The sequence below is a fragment of the Oncorhynchus mykiss genome, chromosome 1 (assembly GCF_013265735.2).
Source record: "Oncorhynchus mykiss isolate Arlee chromosome 1, USDA_OmykA_1.1, whole genome shotgun sequence".
In the NCBI taxonomy this organism is placed as follows: domain Eukaryota; kingdom Metazoa; phylum Chordata; class Actinopteri; order Salmoniformes; family Salmonidae; genus Oncorhynchus; species Oncorhynchus mykiss.
In genome coordinates, this window is record NC_048565.1 from 4,540,838 (window position 1) to 4,555,280 (window position 14,443).

Below are 14,443 nucleotides of genomic sequence, written 5' to 3' on the forward strand. Positions count from 1 at the left end.
CTGGTCATCCCTACTGCCTCTGATCTGGAGGACTCACTAAACAGAGAACATCCCTGGTCGTCCCTACTGCCTCTGATCTGGAGGACTCACTAAACAGAGAACATCCCTGGTCATCCCTACTGCCTCTGATCTGGTGGACTCACTAAACAGAGAACATCCCTGGTCATCCCTACTGCCTCTGATCTGGAGGACTCACTAAACAGAGAACATCCCTGGTCATCCCTACTACCTCTGATCTGGAGGACTCACTAAACAGAGAACATCCCTGGTCATCCCTACTACCTCTGATCTGGAGGATTCACTAAACAGAGAACATCCCTGGTCGTCCCTACTTCCTCTGATCTGGAGGACTCACTAAACAGAGAACATCCCTGGTCATCCCTACTGATCTGATCTGGAGGACTCACTAAACAGAGAACATCCCTGGTCATCCCTACTGCCTCTGATCTGGAGGACTCCCTAACAGAGAACATCCCTGGTCATCCCTACTGCCTCTGATCTGGAGGACTCACTAAACAGAGAACATCCCTGGTCATCCCTACTGCCTCTGATCTGGAGGACTCACTAAACAGAGAACATCCCTGGTCGTCCCTACTGATCTGATCTGGAGGACTCACTAAACAGAGAACATCCCTGGTCATCCCTACTGTCTCTGATCTGGAGGACTCACTAAACAGAGAACATCCCTGGTCATCCCTACTGCCTCTGATATGGAGGACTCACTAAACAGATAACATCCCTGGTCATCTCTACTGCCTCTGATCTGCAGGACTCACTAAACAGAGAACATCCCTGGTCATCCCTACTGATCTGATCTGGAGGACTCACTAAACAGAGAACATCCCTGGTCATCCCTACTACCTCTGATCTGGAGGACTCACTAAACAGAGAACATCCCTGGTCATCCCTACTGCCTCTGATCTGGAGGACTCACTAAACAGAGAACATCCCTGGTCATCCCTACTGCCTCTGATCTGGAGGACTCACTAAACAGAGAACATCCCTGGTCATCCCTACTGCCTCTGATCTGGAGGACTCACTAAACAGAGAACATCCCTGGTCATCCCTCCTGCCTCTGATCCGGAGGACTCACTAAACAGAGAACATCCCTGGTCATCCCTACTGCCTCTGATCCGGAGGACTCACTAAACAGAGAACATCCCTGGCCATCCCCACTGCCTCTGATCTGGAGGACTCACTAAACAGAGAACATCCCTGGTCATCCCTACTGCCTCTGATCTGGAGGACTCACTAAACAGAGAACATCCCTGGTCATCCCTACTGCCTCTGATCTGGAGGACTCACTAAACAGAGAACATCCCTGGTCATCCCTACTGCCTCTGTTCTGGAGGACTCACTAAACAGATAACATCCCTGGTCATCCCTACTTCCTCTGATCTGGAGGACTCACTAAACAGAGAACATCCCTGGTCATCCCTACTGCCTCTGATCTGGAGGACTCACTAAACAGAGAACATCCCTGGTCATCCCTACTGCCTCTGATCTGGAGGACTCACTAAACAGAGAACATCCCTGGTCATCCCTACTGCCTCTGATCTGGAGGACTCACTAAACAGAGAACATCCCTGGTCATCCCTACTGCCTCTGTTCTGGAGGACTCACTAAACAGAGAACATCCCTGGTCATCCCTACTGCCTCTGATCTGGAGGACTCACTAAACAGAGAACATCCCTGGTCATCCCTACTGCCTCTGATCTGGAGGACTCACTAAACAGAGAACATCCCTGTTCATCCCTACTGCCTCTGATCTGGAGGACTCACTAAACAGAGAACATCCCTGGTCATCCCTACTGCCTCTGATCTGGAGGACTCACTAAACAGAGAACATCCCTGGTCATCCCTACTGCCTCTGATCTAGAGGACTCACTAAACAGAGAACATCCCTGGTCATCCCTACTACCTCTGATCTGGAGGACTCACTAAACAGAGAACATCCCTTGTCATCCCTACTACCTCTGATCTGGAGGATTCACTAAACAGAGAACATCCCTGGTCGTCCCTACTTCCTCTGATCTGGAGGACTCACTAAACAGAGAACATCCCTGGTCATCCCTACTGCCTCTGATCTGGAGGACTCACTAAACAGAGAACATCCCTGGTCATCCCTACTGCCTCTGATCTGGAGGACTCACTAAACAGAGAACATCCCTGTTCATCCCTACTGCCTCTGATCTGGAGGACTCACTAAACAGAGAACATCCCTGGTCATCCCTACTGCCTCTGATCTGGAGGACTCACTAAACAGAGAACATCCCTGGTCATCCCTACTGCCTCTGATCTAGAGGACTCACTAAACAGAGAACATCCCTGGTCATCCCTACTACCTCTGATCTGGAGGACTCACTAAACAGAGAACATCCCTTGTCATCCCTACTACCTCTGATCTGGAGGATTCACTAAACAGAGAACATCCCTGGTCGTCCCTACTTCCTCTGATCTGGAGGACTCACTAAACAGAGAACATCCCTGGTCATCCCTACTGATCTGATCTGGAGGACTCACTAAACAGAGAACATCCCTGGTCATCCCTACTACCTCTGATCTGGAGGACTCACTAAACAGAGAACATCCCTGGTCATCCCTACTGTCTCTGATCTGGAGGACTCACTAAACAGAGAACATCCCTGGTCATCCCTACTGCCTCTGATATGGAGGACTCACTAAACAGATAACATCCCTGGTCATCTCTACTGCCTCTGATCTGGAGGACTCACTAAACAGAGAACATCCCTGGTCATCCCTACTGATCTGATCTGGAGGACTCACTAAACAGAGAACATCCCTGGTCATCCCTACTACCTCTGATCTGGAGGACTCACTAAACAGAGAACATCCCTGGTCATCCCTACTGCCTCTGATCTGGAGGACTCACTAAACAGAGAACATCCCTGGTCATCCCTACTGCCTCTGATCTGGAGGACTCACTAAACAGAGAACATCCCTGGTCATCCCTACTGCCTCTGATCTGGAGGACTCACTAAACAGAGAACATCCCTGGTCATCCCTACTGCCTCTGATCTGGAGGACTCACTAAACAGAGAACATCCCTGGTCGTCCCTACTGCCTCTGATCTGGAGGACTCACTAAACAGAGAACATCCCTGGTCATCCCTACTGCCTCTGATCTGGTGGACTCACTAAACAGACAACATCCCTGGTCATCCCTACTGCCTCTGATCTGGAGGACTCACTAAACAGACAACATCCCTGGTCATCCCTACTGCCTCTGATCTGGAGGACTCACTAAACAGAGAACATCCCTGGTCATCCCTACTGCCTCTGATCTGGAGGACTCACTAAACAGAGAACATCCCTGGTCATCCCTACTGCCTCTGATCTGGAGGACTCACTAAACAGAGAACATCCCTGGTCATCCCTACTGCCTCTGATCTGGAGGACTCACTAAACAGAGAACATCCCTGGTCGTCCCTACTGCCTCTGATCTGGAGGACTCACTAAACAGAGAACATCCCTGGTCATCCCTACTGCCTCTGATCTGGTGGACTCACTAAACAGAGAACATCCCTGGTCATCCCTACTGCCTCTGATCTGGAGGACTCACTAAACAGAGAACATCCCTGGTCATCCCTACTACCTCTGATCTGGAGGACTCACTAAACAGAGAACATCCCTGGTCATCCCTACTACCTCTGATCTGGAGGATTCACTAAACAGAGAACATCCCTGGTCGTCCCTACTTCCTCTGATCTGGAGGACTCACTAAACAGAGAACATCCCTGGTCATCCCTACTGATCTGATCTGGAGGACTCACTAAACAGAGAACATCCCTGGTCATCCCTACTGCCTCTGATCTGGAGGACTCACTAAACAGAGAACATCCCTGGTCATCCCTACTGCCTCTGATCTGGAGGACTCACTAAACAGAGAACATCCCTGGTCATCCCTACTGCCTCTGATCTGGAGGACTCACTAAACAGAGAACATCCCTGGTCGTCCCTACTGATCTGATCTGGAGGACTCACTAAACAGAGAACATCCCTGGTCATCCCTACTACCTCTGATCTGGAGGACTCACTAAACAGAGAACATCCCTGGTCATCCCTACTGTCTCTGATCTGGAGGACTCACTAAACAGAGAACATCCCTGGTCATCCCTACTGCCTCTGATCTGGTGGACTCACTAAACAGAGAACATCCCTGGTCATCCCTACTGCCTCTGATCTGGAGGACTCACTAAACAGAGAACATCCCTGGTCATCCCTACTACCTCTGATCTGGAGGACTCACTAAACAGAGAACATCCCTGGTCATCCCTACTACCTCTGATCTGGAGGATTCACTAAACAGAGAACATCCCTGGTCGTCCCTACTTCCTCTGATCTGGAGGACTCACTAAACAGAGAACATCCCTGGTCATCCCTACTGATCTGATCTGGAGGACTCACTAAACAGAGAACATCCCTGGTCATCCCTACTGCCTCTGATCTGGAGGACTCACTAAACAGAGAACATCCCTGGTCATCCCTACTGCCTCTGATCTGGAGGACTCACTAAACAGAGAACATCCCTGGTCATCCCTACTGCCTCTGATCTGGAGGACTCACTAAACAGAGAACATCCCTGGTCGTCCCTACTGATCTGATCTGGAGGACTCACTAAACAGAGAACATCCCTGGTCATCCCTACTACCTCTGATCTGGAGGACTCACTAAACAGAGAACATCCCTGGTCATCCCTACTGTCTCTGATCTGGAGGACTCACTAAACAGAGAACATCCCTGGTCATCCCTACTGCCTCTGATATGGAGGACTCACTAAACAGATAACATCCCTGGTCATCTCTACTGCCTCTGATCTGGAGGACTCACTAAACAGAGAACATCCCTGGTCATCCCTACTGATCTGATCTGGAGGACTCACTAAACAGAGAACATCCCTGGTCATCCCTACTACCTCTGATCTGGAGGACTCACTAAACAGAGAACATCCCTGGTCATCCCTACTGCCTCTGATCTGGAGGACTCACTAAACAGAGAACATCCCTGGTCATCCCACTGCCTCTGATCTGGAGGACTCACTAAACAGAGAACATCCCTGGTCATCCCTACTGCCTCTGATCTGGAGGACTCACTAAACAGAGAACATCCCTGGTCATCCCTACTGCCTCTGATCTGGAGGACTCACTAAACAGAGAACATCCCTGGTCGTCCCTACTGCCTCTGATCTGGAGGACTCACTAAACAGAGAACATCCCTGGTCATCCCTACTGCCTCTGATCTGGTGGACTCACTAAACAGAGAACATCCCTGGTCATCCCTACTGCCTCTGATCTGGAGGACTCACTAAACAGAGAACATCCCTGGTCATCCCTACTGCCTCTGTTCTGGAGGACTCACTAAACAGAGAACATCCCTGGTCATCCCTACTTCCTCTGATCTGGAGGACTCACTAAACAGAGAACATCCCTGGTCATCCCTACTGCCTCTGATCTGGAGGACTCACTAAACAGAGAACATCCCTGGTCATCCCTACTGCCTCTGATCTGGAGGACTCACTAAACAGAGAACATCCCTGGTCATCCCTACTGCCTCTGATCTGGAGGACTCACTAAAAAGAGAACATCCCTGGTCATCCCTACTGCCTCTGTTCTGGAGGACTCACTAAACAGAGAACATCCCTGGTCATCCCTACTGCCTCTGATCTGGAGGACTCACTATACAGAGAACATCCCTGGTCATCCCTACTGCCTCTGATCTGGAGGACTCACTAAACAGAGAACATCCCTGGTCATCCCTACTGCCTCTGATCTGGAGGACTCACTAAACAGAGAACATCCCTGGTCATCCCTACTACCTCTGATCTGGTGGACTCACTAAACAGAGAACATCCCTGGTCATCCCTACTGCCTCTGATCTGGAGGACTCACTATACAGAGAACATCCCTGGTCATCCCTACTGCCTCTGATCTGGAGGACTCACTAAACAGAGAACATCCCTGGTCATCCCTACTACCTCTGATCTGGAGGACTCACTAAACAGAGAACATCCCTGGTCATCCCTACTGCCTCTGATCTGGAGGACTCACTAAACAGAGAACATCCCTGGTCATCCCTACTACCTCTGATCTGGAGGACTCACTAAACAGAGAACATCCCTGGTCATCCCTACTGCCTCTGATCTGGAGGACTCACTAAACAGAGAACATCCCTGGTCCTCCCTACTGCCTCTGATCTGGAGGACTCACTAAACAGAGAACATCCCTGGTCATCCCTACTGCCTCTGATCTGGAGGACTCACTAAACAGAGAACATCCCTGGTCATCCCTACTGCCTCTGATCTGGAGGACTCACTAAACAGAGAACATCCCTGGTCATCCCTACTGCCTCTGATCTGGAGGACTCACTAAACAGAGAACATCCCTGGTCGTCCCTACTGCCTCTGATCTGGAGGACTCACTAAACAGAGAACATCCCTGGTCATCCCTACTGCCTCTGATCTGGTGGACTCACTAAACAGAGAACATCCCTGGTCATCCCTACTGTCTCTGATCTGGAGAACTCACTAAACAGAGAACATCCCTGGTCATCCCTACTGCCTCTGATCTGGAGAACTCACTAAACAGAGAACATCCCTGGTCATCCCTACTGTCTCTGATCTGGAGGACTCACTAAACAGAGAACATCCCTGGTCATCCCTACTGCCTCTGATCTGGAGGACTCACTAAACAGAGAACATCCCTGGTCATCTCTACTGTCTCTGATCTGGAGGACTCACTAAACAGAGAACATCCCTGGTCATCCCTACTGCCTCTGATCTGGAGGACTCACTAAACAGAGAACATCCCTGGTCATCTCTACTGTCTCTGATCTGGAGGACTCACTAAACAGAGAACATCCCTGGTCATCCCTACATAAAAAAAGAAAAAGAAAATGGTTTGCTTAAATATAAGGAATTTGAAATTATTTATATTTTTTTACTTTTGATACTATATTTATAACCAAATCGTTTTATACTTTTACAAAACACTCTAGCAACACCAGGGCTACATGATGGGAATAGCTCTCGCTGTTTCCCAGTGTCCTCAGGACATGTAAAGATGTCCACACACACACACACACACACACACGCACACGCACACACACACACCTCTCTACCTGTTGTTTTGTGCTCTCGGCCTGCAGCAGGCTATTGTTGCAGACTTGTTGCAGCCGGACCATCTCCTCTTGCAGCTGCTGCAGGTCAGCCTGGCTCTGCAAACGCTGCTGCTCACAATGGGATCGTAGCTGGGCCTCTGCACGCTCCCTCTGCAGGGTTAGGTTCACACACTGCTGTTCCTGTACATCACATCACACACACACACACGCACGCACGCACGCGCACGCACGCACGCACGCACGCACACACACACACACACAATTGATTTGTTTTAAATACAGCTCTAGGTCATACAACGGCAAAAAAAACGACAACATTCAAAGATTGCTCATCAGACAGTCTGTTATGTACTGTACTGTAGAGATCAGTCTGTTATGTACTGTACTGTAGAGATCAGTTTGTTATGTACTGTACTGTAGAGATCAGTCAGTTATGTACTGTACTGTACTGTAGAGATCAGTTGGTTATGTACTGTACTGTAGAGATCAGTCTGTTATGTACTGTACTGTAGATATCAGTCAGTTATGTACTGTACTGTACTATAGAGATCAGTCTGTTATGTACTGTACTGTAGAGATCAGTCTGTTATGTACTGTACTGTAGATATCAGTCAGTTATGTACTGTACTGTACTATAGAGATCAGTCTGTTATGTACTGTACTGTAGAGATCAGTCTGTTATGTACTGTACTGTAGAGATCAGTCAGTTATGTACTGTACTGTACTGTAGAGATCAGTCTGTTATGTACTGTACTGTAGAGATCAGTCTGTTATGTACTGTACGGTAGAGATCAGTCAGTTATGTACTGTACTGTACTGTAGAGATCAGTCTGTTATGTACTGTACTGTAGAGATCAGTCTGTTATGTACTGTACTGTAGAGATCAGTCTGTTATGTACTGTACTGTAGAGATCAGTCTGTTATGTACTGTACTGTAGAGATCAGTATGTTATATACTGTACTATAGAGATCAGTCTGTTATGTACTGTACTGTAGAGATCAGTCTGTTATGTACTGTACTGTAGAGATCAGACTGTTATATACTGTACTATAGAGATCAGTCTGTTATGTACTGTACTGCAGAGATCAGTCTGTTATGTACTGTACTGTAGAGATCAGTCTGTTATATACTGTACTATGGAGATCAGTCTGTTATGTACTGTACTGTAGAGATCAGTCTGTTATGTACTGCACTGTAGAGATCTGTAGAGATCAGTCTGTTATGTACTGTACTGTAGAGATCAGTCTGTTATGCACTGTACTGTAGATATCAGTCAGTTATGTACTGTACTGTAGAGATCAGTCTGTTATGTACTGTACTATAGAGATCAGTTGGTTATGTACTGTACTGTACTGTAGAGATCAGTCAGTTATGTACTGTACTGTAGAGATCAGTCAGTTATGTACTGTACTATAGAGATCAGTCAGTTATGTACTGTACTATAGAGATCAGTCAGTTATGTACTGTACTGTACCATAGAGATCAGTATGTTATGTACTGTACTATAGAGAACAGCATGTTATGTACTGTACTATAGAGATCAGTCAGCTATGTACTGTACTGCAGAGATCAGTCTGTTAAGTACTGTACTATAGAGATCAGTCTGGTATGTACTGTACTGTACTATAGAGATCAGTCAGTTATGTACTGTACTATAGAGATCAGTCAGTTATGTACTGTACTATAGAGATCAGTCAGTTATGTACTGTACTATAGAGATCAGTCAGGTATGTACAGTACTATAGAGATCAGTCTGTTATATACTGTACTATAGAGATCAGTCTGTTATGTACTGTACTGTAGAGATCAGTCTGTTATGTACTGTACTGTAGAGATCAGCCTGTTATATACTGTACTGTAGAGATCAGTCTGTTATATACTGTACTATAGAGATCAGTCTGTTATGTACTGTACTGCAGAGATCAGTCTGTTATGTACTGTACTGTAGAGATCAGTCTGTTATATACTGTACTATGGAGATCAGTCAGTTATGTACTGTACTATAGAGATCAGTCAGTTATGTACTGTACTATAGAGATCAGTCAGTTATGTACTGTACTATAGAGATCAGTCAGTTATGTACTGTACTATAGAGAACAGTATGTTATGTACTGTACTATAGAGATCAGTCAGCTATGTACTGTACTGCAGAGATCAGTCTGTTAAGTACTGTAGTATAGAGATCAGTCAGGTATGTACAGTACTATAGAGATCAGTCAGTTATGTACAGTACTATAGAGATCAGTCAGTTATGTACTGTACTATAGAGATCAGTCAGTTATGTACTGTACTGTCCTGTAGAGATCAGTCAGTTACGTACTGTACTATAGAGATCAGTCGGGCATGTACTGTACTATAGAGATCAGTCAGGTATGTACTGTACTGTACTGTAGAGATCAGTCAGTTATGTACTGTACTATAGAGATCAGTCAGTTATGTACTGTACTGTACTATAGAGATCAGTCAGTTATGTACTGTACTATAGAGATCAGTCGGGCATGTACTGTACTATAGAGATTAGTCAGTTATGTACTGTACTGTACTGTAGAGATCAGTCAGTCATGTACTGTACTATAGAGATCAGTCAGTCATGTACTGTACTATAGAGATCAGTCAGTTATGTACTGTACTATAGAGATCAGTCAGTTACGTACTGTACTATAGAGATCAGTCAGTTATGTACTGTACTATAGAGATTAGTCAGTTATGTACTGTACTATAGAGATCAGTCAGTTATGTACTGTACTATAGAGATCAGTCAGTTATGTACTGTACTATAGAGATCAGTCAGTCATGTACTGTACTATAGAGATCAGTCAGTCATGTACTGTACTATAGAGATCAGTCTGTTATGTACTATAGAGATCAGTCTGTTATGTCGGGGCGGCAGGTAGCTTAGTGGTTAGACCGCTGGGCCAGTAACCGAAAGGTTGCGGGATTGAATCCCCGATGTGACAAGTTAAAAATCTGTCCTTCCTTCCCTGAACAAGGCAGTTTAACCCACTGTTCCCCTGTAGTCCGTCAATGTAAATAAGAATTTGTTCTCTTAACTGACTTGTCTTAAGTTAAATAAAACAATTAAATGTATTGTAAGAGGAGTTTGATTCCATAACAGTACTGTTCCTCTCTCTCTCTGTGTTTTACCTTGTCGACGTGTTCCTGCTCCAGTTGTTCTCTGTGACTGTGTTCTTTGGTGCTGAGGGCTATCCGGTGGTTCCTCTCCGCATGAGCCAGCTTGGTTTCCAGTTCCTCTCTCTCCTGCGCCGCCCGGGACACCTGCAGCTCAACCTCCGCCTTTAAACGGGCCACCTCGCCTGGACCGACACACAAGTTCACATGAATCTGTCATTTTACACTGATATTTATTTATAATGGACAACTAGCAATACGGTCCTTCGAGCCGGAACTCAATGCATTCATGATTACCGCCATCTTAAAAAATAAAAAATAAATAATAATTATCATGAATTAGCAGTCTGTCTTCCCCTGTCTGGTGCGGGTAGCCCCACCACACTCTCCCCTCTCTCCCTGGCCTGTCTCCCCCTGTCTGATACAGGTACTCCACCACACTCTCCCCTCTCTCCCTGGCCTGTCTCCCCCTGTCTGATACAGGTACTCCACCACACTCTCCCCTCTCTCCCTGGCCTGTCTCCCCCTGTCTGGTACAGGTACTCCACCACACTCCGCCCTCTCTCCCTGGCCTGTCTCCCCCTGTCTGGTACAGGTACCTCCACCACACTCTCCCCTCTCTCCCTGGCCTGTCTCCCCCTGTCTGGTACAGGTACTCCACCACACTCCGCCCTCTCTCCCTGGCCTGTCTCCCCCTGTCTGGTACAGGTACTCCACCACACTCCCCCCTCTCTCCCGTGATTCCACTCGCCTCCATCACACACTCACTGTTGGGGCGAGTGACTCTTTGAACTTACAACGGATAGCCCCAAGTCGTTATATAGTTTTTTATTGTACTTTATGCTATTTGCCTCATTACTCCTGCATGCTTTGTTGACAATGAACTTGCTCGTCTACCCAACCGTGGGACAGTCTGTTTGTCCCCACACTCATGACTGATTGGTTACACAGACTCTTGGCCTCACATCCTATTCTAACCATCTAATCTTGCGGGCTTTGAATTCCTTTGCCGTGCCCTGATTGTATTACTGTTGATGATGTCAGGAAATGTCCATGTACACCCTGACCCGTCTACTGTTGCAAGGCCCCATATTCTGACTTGTGCTCTGATACCTGCTTCATTGCTCTCTTTAAAAGCCTGGGTTTTTTGCACTTTAAGCTCATAACCTAATATGTCTGTCCGTGGCCTCTGTTCCTCGGTGCTTCACTGTCACTGTGTCCGTTTCCTTCTTGTCCAGCTGTGTATGTAACATTTCATGTAAACCCTGCTTCTTGTCTGCATCGAAAGTAGATATCCTTGTACCTAGCATCGAGCATGGTGACGACACAGTAAAGAGAGAATGCCTGTTATAGAAGTAGCAGTCCTTGTACCTAGCATCGAGCATGGTGGCGACACAGTAAAGAGAGAATGCCTGTTATAGAAGTAGCAGTCCTTGTACCTAGCATCGAGCATGGTGGCGACACAGTAAAGAGAGAATGCCTGTTATAGAAGTAGTGGTCCTTGTACCTAGCATCGAGCATGGTGACGACACAGTAAAGAGAGAATGCCTGTTATAGAAGTAGCAGTCCTTGTACCTAGCATCGAGCATGGTGGCGACACAGTAAAGAGAGAATGCCTGTTATAGAAGTAGCAGTCCTTGTACCTAGCATCGAGCATGGTGGCGACACAGTAAAGAGAGAATGCCTGTTAAAGAAGTAGAGGTCCTTGTACCTAGCATCGAGCATGGTGGAGACACAGTAAAGAGAGAATGCCTATTAAAGAAGTAGAGGTCCTTGTACCTAGCATCGAGCATGGTGTCGACACAGTAAAGAGAGAATGCCTGTTATAGAAGTAGCGGTCCTTGTACCTAGCATCGAGCATGGTGGCGACACAGTAAAGAGAGAATGCCTTTTAAAGAAGTAGAGGTCCTTGTACCTAGCATCGAGCATGGTGTCGACACAGTAAAGAGAGAATGCCTGTTATAGAAGTAGCGGTCCTTGTACCTAGCATCGAGCATGGTGGCGACACAGTAAAGAGAGAATGCCTGTTATAGAAGTAGCGGTCCTTGTACCTAACATCGAGCATGGTGGCGACACAGTAAAGAGAGAATGCCTGTTATAGAAGTAGCAGTCCTTGTACCTAGCATCGAGCATGGTGGAGACACAGTAAAGAGAGAATGCCTGTTATAGAAGTTGCAGTCCTTGTACCTAGCATCGAGCATGGTGGCGACACAGTAAAGAGAGAATGCCTGTTATAGAAGTAGCGGTCCTTGTACCTAGCATCGAGCATGGTGGCGACACAGTAAAGAGAGAATGCCTGTTATAGAAGTAGCTGTCCTTGTACCTAGCATCGAGCATGGTGGCGACACAGTAAAGAGAGAATGCCTGTTATAGAAGTAGCGGTCCTTGTACCTAGCATCGAGCATGGTGGCGACACAGTAAAGAGAGAATGCCACCGAATCGCTTGTTCACAGCTTCGAATACTTTTGTAAGTTAGGCAGTTTAGTTGAGCAGGAGTTTCAATACCATGACAGAGGGCATCACGTCTGCTGCAGCCACAGTTGATGAGCTTATTTCTCCAGTCAGTTGGTTCCAATGGGGCTAGCCAGTGTGTTCATGTTTCCAAGTTTCAAACATGTTCTCAAATGCCATGGAAATGGCAGCAGCGGTATGACAACCAGCACATTCTTGACCAATGTGGTTTTCCCCAGTACAAAATCCTCATCGACCCACTGGGCTGTCAGACTCTGTCATGTACTGTCATGTTGTCTTGTCTCTGTCCTTTCCCTTCACCCTGTCTCCCTCTGCTGGTCGTTGTTATGTTACCTTTTCTCCCCCTCTTTTCCCCAGCTGTGCCTTGTCTCCTCCTAATTACCCATTCACCCCGTTCCCCACCTGTTCCCTTTTTCCCTCTGATTAGGTCCCTATATCTCTCTCTGTTTCTGCTCCTGTCCTTGTCGGATTCTTGTTTGTTTGTTTGTTTGTGTCATTCATGCCTGAACCAGACCATCGTCGTGTTCCTGTAACCTTGTCCTGTCCTGTCGGAATCTGCCTGTCCGTCTGAGCCTACGTTTTGTTTTGTAATTAAAGATACTCTGTTTTGTTAATTCGCTTTTGGGTCCTCATTCACGCACCGTAACAGAAGAATCCGACCAAGAATGGACCCAGCGACTTCGGATCCTCTCCACTCAGCCGTCGAGATCCAGGGAGCGATGCTAGGCAGACACGAGCAGGAATTGTCTGCTGCTCGACATGCCGTTGAGACCCTGGCCACCCAAGTCTCCAACCTCACAGAACAGGTTCACCATCTCCGCCTCGATCCACCGGCCACTTCCAGGGCTTTCGAATCTCCGGAGCCCAGAATCAATAACCCGCCGTGTTACTCTGGGGAGCCCACTGAATGCCGCTCGTTCCTCACCCAGTGTGATATTGTGTTTTCTCTCCAGCCCAACACTTACGCCAGGAGCACTGCTCGTGTCGCCTACGTCATATCTCTCCTTACTGGACGGGCTCGTGAGTGGGGCACGGCAATCTGGGAGGCAAGGGCTGAGTGTACTAACCAGTATCAGGACTTTAAGGAGGAGATGATACGGGTTTTTGATCGATCTGTTTTTGGGGAGGAGGCTTCCAGGGCCCTGTCTTCCCTATGTCAAGGCAATCGATCCATAACAGACTACTCTATTGAGTTTCGCACTCTTGCTGCCTCCAGTGGCTGGAACGAGCCGGCTTTGCTCGCTCGTCTTCTGGAGGGTCTCCGCGCAGAGGTAAAGGATGAGATTCTCTCCCGGGAGGTTCCTTCCAGCGTGGATTCCTTGATTGAACTCGCTATTCGCATTGAGCGACGGGTTGATCTTCGTCACCGAGCTCGTGGAAAGGAGCTCGCGTTCTCCGTTGCCCCCCTCTCCGCATCACTACCATCTTCCTCTGCCGGCTCGGGAGCTGAGCCTATGCAGCTGGGAGGTATCCGCATCTCGACTAAGGAGAGGGAACGGAGAATCACCAACCGCCTCTGTCTCTATTGCGGTTCTGCTGGTCATTTTGTCACTTCATGTCCAGTAAAAGCCAGAGCTCATCAGTAAGCGGAGGGCTACTGGTGAGCGCTACTACTCCTGTCTCTCCTTCAAGATCCTGCACTACCTTGTCGGTCCATCTACGCTGGACCGGTTCGTCAGCTTCCTGCAGTGCCTTAATAGACTCT

The 14,443-nt window shown here is 47.5% G+C and overlaps 1 protein-coding gene across 2 annotated transcripts in view; it reads right to left on the reverse strand.

Moving 5' to 3' along the window:
• Nucleotides 1–14,443, reverse strand: part of crocc2 (ciliary rootlet coiled-coil, rootletin family member 2) — a 243,961-nt gene that overhangs the window by 99,396 nt on the left and 130,122 nt on the right. For both annotated transcript variants that reach the window (XM_036983122.1, XM_036983156.1), the window contains exons 20-21: nt 10,282–10,451; nt 7,137–7,316 (exon numbers count right to left, since the gene is read on the reverse strand). In XM_036983122.1, coding sequence (XP_036839017.1) covers nt 7,137–7,316; nt 10,282–10,451 — 350 coding nt within the window. The remainder of the gene's footprint in view (nt 1–7,136; nt 7,317–10,281; nt 10,452–14,443) is intronic.